General features: G+C 45.5%; 1 protein-coding gene across 1 annotated transcript in view; it reads right to left on the bottom strand.

Annotated features, from left to right (window-relative positions):
- The window catches only part of pex5la (peroxisomal biogenesis factor 5-like a), a 113,507-nt gene that overhangs the window by 12,263 nt on the left and 93,744 nt on the right, over positions 1-7,500 (bottom strand). Inside the window, exon 9 of the mRNA XM_062556504.1 lies at positions 6,060-6,176. Coding sequence (XP_062412488.1) covers positions 6,060-6,176 — 117 coding nt within the window. The remainder of the gene's footprint in view (positions 1-6,059; positions 6,177-7,500) is intronic.

Raw genomic sequence — 7,500 nt, 5'->3', positions numbered from 1 at the left:
AGGGCCTTGGGGTGTTTAGTTAGCTGGGGGGATCATTTTTTTTTTGTTTGTGTGCGTGCATGTTTGTAAGTATACTGCTCTAATATGGATATTGACATTTTTTCTCAGTCTCCGACTCAGGAAAATTTAGAAAGCTGCAAGAAGGAAACATTGTTGCAAATTGCTGCCCACTATAAGATTCCCATTTCGGATGCAGATCGCAAGCATAAAGAGACTGTTAGAAATGCATTAAGAATTGCTTTGATTGCACAAGGAATTTTGGAGGAGAGACCTATTGTTCCTGCAGCCTCGGCTTCTTCTGCAGCGCTGCAGCAGCCTGTTAGTGCAGCACCTGTCGCTGAGGTGCTGGGAGCTGGTAGTGGGTTGTCCTTTCAGCAACAGAAAGAATTGTTAGAGCTGCAGCTCGAGCAGGAGAAAATGAAGCACATTTCAGAAAAGAGTCGAATTGAATTGGAGAAAGCCAAATTAGATTTGGAGTTTCTAAAGTTGAATCTGTTAAAAGATGGTAAGATAAATTCTGAAGGGTTAATGGATGTCGGGCGAAATTTGCGATGGATGCCGAAGTTTAATGAACAGGATCCAGATACTTTCTTTTCGTTGTTTGAACGTGTTGCAGATGCAAGGAATTGGGCAATTGTTGATCAGTGTTTGCTTTTGCAGTGCGTCTTAACAGGGAAAGCCCAGGAGGCGTATTCGTCTCTGTCTGCCGATGATTCGAAAAGTTATGATAAAGTGAAATCTGCTGTGTTGCGGGCTTATGAACTTGTTCCAGAAGCATATCGCCAGAGATTTCGCACAGGTGTTAAACTAGCTGAGCAGACGCATTTGGAGTTTGCTAGAGATTTGCGGAAGCATTTTAGTCGCTGGTGTTCAGCAAGTGATGTTAAGTCGATGGATGATTTTACGAATTTAATGCTTGTGGAACAGTTTAAATCTTCTGTTCCAGAGCGCGTTGCGACATATATCTCGGAGCATAAGGTTAAAACGCCAGAGGAAGCCGCTGCGCTGGCCGATGAATTTGTGTTGATTCATAAAACTAGTTTTCGTAGCTTTGGTAGTGTGCAGAATACAGGGCAGGGAGCTTATAGAGTGTCGCCTAAATCTCCCATACCACCACGAAAACGCGAGACAGACCTGGTTTGCAATTACTGCCGTGAGATTGGGCATTGGAAAGTTGATTGTCCTGTGCTTAATAGTAAAACAAGGCAGTATAATCAAGGGCAGGCTAGACCGACTGTTTTAGTATCATCGTTGTCCATTAGGCCTGAAGGGGAGACTGCTGATATAATAACTGATTTGGCTGCAGATTGTTTAATGTCCTATCTGCCTTTCATTACAGATGGCCGTGTTTCTTTGTTGGGTCATGATGATGTTCCAGTGAGAATCTTGCGCGACACGGGAGCAGTGGATTCTTTTATTTTGCAGTCTGTGTTGCCTTTTTCTGAACATTCTTACACTGGAGATAATGTGCTTATTCGTGGCATTGGAATGAGCACAGTGTCTGTTCCTCTGCACAAACTTAACATTCAGTCTGATTTCGTGCAGGGAGAAGTGGTTTTGGGTGTTCGTCCAGCGCTGCCTGTGGATGGAGTTCACATGATTTTGGGCAATGCAATTGCGGGGGAAAGGGTATGGGCTGACACTCCTTCACCTGTCGTTTCTGTTCCCCAGTGTAGGTTTCCAAGTGAAGAGGACTCTTCGAATGCGGTCTGTGTGGTTACACGGTCCATGTCTCATACCAACGAGTGCGCATCGAACGCTGGTGATCAGAGGGAGAGCTCAAAGTCTGTGTTGTGTGTGCCTGATTTGTCCTCGTTGCCTTTTCCCTTGTCAGCCAAGGAGTTGGCCGAGGAGCAGTCTGAGGATCCGTTGCTGGCTGAGTTAATTGCTAATGCACTTTCTGCTACAGACGCACTGAGAGCAGCCCGTGGATATTTCACTGATGACGGAGTTTTGTATCGTAAATGGGTGCCACAGTGGGATGAGTTTGTGGGGGAGCCTATAATTCAGGTGGTGGTGCCAACAAAACATCGTAACTCAATTTTGCAGGTGGCCCATGATCACTGTGGCCATGGTGGCGTGAGGAAAACCTATGATCGCATTCTCAGACATTTCTTTTGGCCTCGTGTTAAAAGGGATGTGTCTGCTTACATCAAAACGTGTCACACATGTCAAGTGATGAGTAAACCTAATCAAAAGCTTAAGCCTGTTCCATTGCATCCAATTCCTGCTATTGGAGAACCATTTGAGCACCTGGTTATTGATTGTGTAGGCCCTCTTCCTCGATCGAAAAATGGTAGCAATTACATATTTTCCATCATGTGTTTGAATACTCGCTACCCCTTTGCATATCCGTTGCGCACTATTTCGACTAAATCTGTACTTAGAGCCCTGTCTCAGTTTGTGTCGATTTTTGGAATTCCTAGATTTGTGCAAAGTGATAAAGGCTCAAATTTTACTTCTCGCATTTCTACCGAGGTTTTGAAGCAATTGCATATTAAGCATCTCACGTCTACAGCTTATCACGCTCAGTCACAGGGCTCTCTTGAGCGCTTTCATCAAACTATGAAGTCGCTCTTGCGCGCGTACAGTGTTCAATTAGATGCGGACTGGGAAGAAGCCCTACCGTGGCTTATGCTTGCAGCTCGCGAGGTCGTCCAAGAGAGTACGGGTTTTAGCCCAAATGACTTAGTTTTTGGTCATAAAGTTAAGGGATTTTTGTCCGTGTTCAGTGAAGTTGGAAACAGAACGGAACCGCCTAAAAGCCTTGAGGCTTATGTGAACAGTTTCAAGGATCGACTGTTTCGAGTGCGTGAAATTGCAAAGAAAAATCTGGAGTGTGCGCAACGAAAAATGAAGCGCTTGTATGACCGCACAATTGAGTTTCGCTCTTTTGAAAAAGGGGATCGTGTCCTTGTGCTTCGGCCTTTAGTAGGTTCACCGTTTGAATCAAAGTTTGATGGTCCATATACTGTCCTTAGAAAAGTATCTGATGAGAATTATTTGGTTTCCACTCCGTCTCGCAGGAACAAGTCCACCTTGTTCCATGTTAACATGATTAAGCCATACTATGAGTCGGGTTGTGTTACTCCTGTTTTAGCTTCTGCTCCAGTGCTGGTTGGTGGCCCAAGTAACGAAACCGAGGGTGAGCTTGTTTCGCCTAGTGATTGCATGTTAAGGGGGCGTTTGAAGAATTCAGAGTGTTTGGCCCAGTTGGACAGCTTATTTGCACATTTGCCGCCGTCTCAACGGGCGGAACTGATCCAGCTCATTCACGAATATTCAGGGTTGTTTGGTGACACTCCATCTCGCACAACATGGAGTGAGCACGATATAGACGTAGGTGACTCTGCCCCAATTAAACAGCGTTTTTATCGTGTGTCCCCAGACAAACGAAAACTGATGGAAGCGGAGATTCAGTACATGCTCGACAATAATATCGCAGTGCCGTCTTGCTCTGAATGGGCCTCACCATGCATTCTTGTTGCCAAATCAGATAACACGGTTCGGTTCTGCACTGATTATCGAAAGGTGAACAGTGTCACCAAAAGTGATAGTTTCCCGTTACCCCGAATTGAAGACTGCATTGACGAAGTCGGTCCAGCCAAATTTGTTACTAAATTGGACCTTTTAAAAGGTTATTGGCAAGTGCCGCTTACTGCTAGGGCACGGGACATCTCCTCCTTTATCACACCATTTGGCCTATATTCGTATACAGTCATGAGTTTCGGGTTACGTAACTCGCCCGCCAGTTTTCAGAGACTGATGAATCGCGTCATATCTGGTCTAGATGGATGCGCTGTATATCTTGATGATTTGGTTCTTTGTAGTGATACTTGGGTTTCGCATTTGCAGAAGCTCAAGTCAGTGTTCGATCGTTTAACCGAGGCGCAGCTTACGGTGAATCTGGCAAAGTGCGACTTTGCCAGAGCCACGGTAACCTATCTAGGGAAAATTGTTGGAAACGGTGAAGTGCGTCCGATTCATGCGAAAATTGAAGCTATTCAGCAGTATCCGCCTCCCGCTACAAAAAAAGATTTGCGCCGATTTTTGGGTTTAGTGGGGTTTTATCGGTGTTTCTGTCGAAATTTCTCAACTGTCATGGCTCCGTTGACTTCTCTTTTGAAGGATGGGGAGAAGTATGAGTGGACATTAAATTGTCAGAGGGCGTTTGAAAATGTGAAGTCTGTTCTGTGCTCTGCTCCTGTTTTGGCCGCTCCGCGGTTTGATAAACCTTTTTCGTTGCAGGTTGATGCCAGTAACGTCGGGGCTGGCGCTGTTCTAATTCAAGCTGATGATCAGGGAGTCTTTCATCCCATTTGTTTCTTTTCGAAAAAGTTTTGTTCATACCAGCTGCATTACTCGGTAGTAGAAAAGGAGGCGTTAGCTCTGATTTGGGCTTTACAGCATTTCGCTGTCTACATTAATTCTGGCGTAGCATTCACTATCTTCTCTGATCATAACCCTTTGACCTTTTTGAATTCTCTGAAATGTCCGAATCAGCGTTTAGTTCGTTGGTCTTTATTTTTACAATCTTACTGCTTAGACATTAGACATATTAAGGGGACCGATAACATTGTGGCAGATGCTCTGTCCCGTGCTTAATTATGTAATGTTGTGGTGTGTTTTTTTCCATCTGGATTTTGTTCCTCCTTCTCCATTCTTTACTTATTTCTAGGCGCTGTGATTGCTGGGTGTACATCAGGGAAATGAGTGCTGGGCTTTGCACTAGACCAGAGTTGACCTTCCTTCGAAAACTACGATCCCAGGCTCTTCGTTTTCTTTTGAGGGGGGGCGTGTAACGATCCTGAGCACTGCCGCTGCTCCTGCGAGCGCTCATAGGCGTGGCTTCGGCGCTGTTGAAGGCCGCACCTGATTTGCTGCCCCTTAAAAAGCCGGACTTCGAAAAGATGGCGCGCGGGGCTACTAACGGCTGGTGGCTCCCTACGTCTGCCGTCTTTGCCTTTGTTCTTTATTATGAGTTTATCCTGTGTTTGATTTCTTTTCTTGCACTCATGTTGCGTTACACTAACATTGCATGCCGACACTGCTTAACACAACTGACTTACTGACTAACCCATTGTACATAGTTTTCCTTCTCTTTAAGTAAATTCTTTAATTATTTTGGCAATTCCGTGTCCGTGTCCTCCTTAGTTTGTTACGTTCTGAGCCAAACGTAACATTACATCCCTTGTCAAATGTCGCAAAGCGTTTCAAATGGGCACAAAGCGTTTAACTTTTACAACACTGGCCGTAGGCTAAAAGTTTAATGTGGCTACATGGCCTCTATGGGATCATAAAATACCGGTAAAGGCAGACTGCAGGTGGTAAAGTGTCAGCATTATTTTACTGAGCTGCTTGTCACTAGATCTTGTGCCAACATTGTGCCAAGCCTAAAACAAGCTGTTCTAGTGGGGTGCATGGAGCAATCTCACTTCAAGAGCAATCTCAATTCAAGGTGTGTACCTTGAATTTCTCCTTGGGGATCAATAAAGTATCTATCTATCTATCTATCTATTTATCTATCTATCTATCTATCTATCTATCTATCTATCGCTTGAGGTCTGGGAATTGCTCTTGAAGTTACTCAGGTAGGCTGAGGAGGCTTGCCAGTGCTGCGTTTGTGACAGGCCATGTTGGTCGTGCCTATTTTGTGTCTGTCATACTTTACAAGAAGTGTATAGAACAAAACCAGCCCTGCTGCTACTTCCTACATTTCTCTTTTCCCTGAGGAGGGTAACTTTAAATTCTCCCGTCTCCAGCATATCACACAGGTGGCCGAATATCATTACAAATACAGTATTTTTTTCTGACTCATTACCGAGGGTGACCGCAGTTGTCCGCCGGCACCCGCTCAATTCAGATCACACTCGTGTGTGTGTGGGGGGGGTGTGTGTGTGTGTGTGTGGGCGTGTGTGTGTGTGTGTGTGTGTGTGTGCATGTGTGCGTGTGTGTATACTTGTGTGTGCGTACTTGTGTGTGCATGCGTGTGTGTTTGTGTGTGGATGTGTGTGTGTGCGTATGTGTGTGCATGTGTGTGTGTGTGTGTGTGTGTGTACCTTCTCCATTGGTGATACAGTGGATGGGATCTGTGGCTGATCGTTCTCAGTCAGCCAGTTCCGTCGAGCAAGCTCCTCCCACTCAGCCTGCATCTTATCCCAGAACTCCGTATCCGACTGGAGAGAGAGGGAGAGAGAGAAGAGAGGGTGAGAGAAAGAGGGATAGAGGGATAGAGGGAGAGGGAGAGAGAGGGGGGGAGAGAGAGAATGGAAAAGGAAAGAGAAATAAGGAGGGAGAGAGGAAAGAGACATGACATCACTCTCCTTATGACAGGACATTACTCTCCTTATGACATCACTCTCCTTATGACAGGACATCACTCTCCTTATGACATCACTCTCCTTATGACAGGACACCACTCTCCTTATGACATCACTCTCCTAGCAGGAAATCACTCTCCTTATGACAGGACATCACTCTCCTTATGACAGGAAATCACTCTCCTTATGACAGGACATCACTCTCCTTATGACAGGACATCACTCTCCTTATGACAGGACATCACTCTCCTTATGACAGGAAATCACTCTCCTTATGACAGGACATCACTCTCCTTATGGCATCACTCTCCTTATGACAGGACATCACTCTCCTTATGACAGGACATCACTCTCCTTATGACAGGAAATCACTCTCCTTATGACAGGACATCACTCTCCTTATGACAGGAAATCACTCTCCTTATGACAGGACATCACTCTCCTTATGGCATCACTCTCCTTATGACATTACTCTGCTTATGACAGGACATCACTTTCCTTATAACATCACTCTCCTGATGACAGGACAGTGGTCACCACAATGAGAGTTTGCAGGGATTGTGTGTAGTGATTGTGTGCAATGATTGTGTGTAGTGTGTGTGTGTGTGCAGTGATAATGTGTATTGTGATTGTGTGTAGTATGTGTGTGTGTGTGTGTGTGTGTGTGTGTGTGTGTGTGTGTGTGTGTACTGTATGTGTGTGTGTGTGTGTGTGTGTGTGTGTGTGTGTGTGTGTGTGTGTGTGTGTGTGTTTGTTTGTGCAGTGATTGTGGTGTTGGAGGTTTGAGTGAACTGGCTGTGTCACTGGTCACCGCTCCTTCCTGAAACGCTCCTGACACCGCAAGCCAGTTAAATATGCCTCATCATGAGAGGGGGAGAGAAAGAAAGAAAAAGAGAGGGAGAGGAGAAAGAGAGTGAAAGGGAGATAGAGAGAGAGGGAGAGGGAGGGGAAGAGAAGAGAGAAAGTGAAAGAGAAATAGAGTGAGAGAAAGAGGGGGGAAAAGATAGATAGAGGGAGAGGGAGAGAGAGGGAGAGGGAGAAGAAAAAGAGAGTGAAAGGAAGACAGAGAGAGAGGGAGAGGGGCAAAAGAGGGAGAGAGCGGAAGAGTGTGAGAGAGGGAAGGTGGTTCTCTCTATGGGGACGGACCTAATTAGACCTCTTAGAAGTTTCTAGACTCTGT

Source organism: Sardina pilchardus, chromosome 15 (genome assembly GCF_963854185.1).
Source record: "Sardina pilchardus chromosome 15, fSarPil1.1, whole genome shotgun sequence".
NCBI lineage: Eukaryota > Metazoa > Chordata > Actinopteri > Clupeiformes > Clupeidae > Sardina > Sardina pilchardus.
This window is presented reverse-complemented; position numbering and strand designations above follow the sequence as displayed.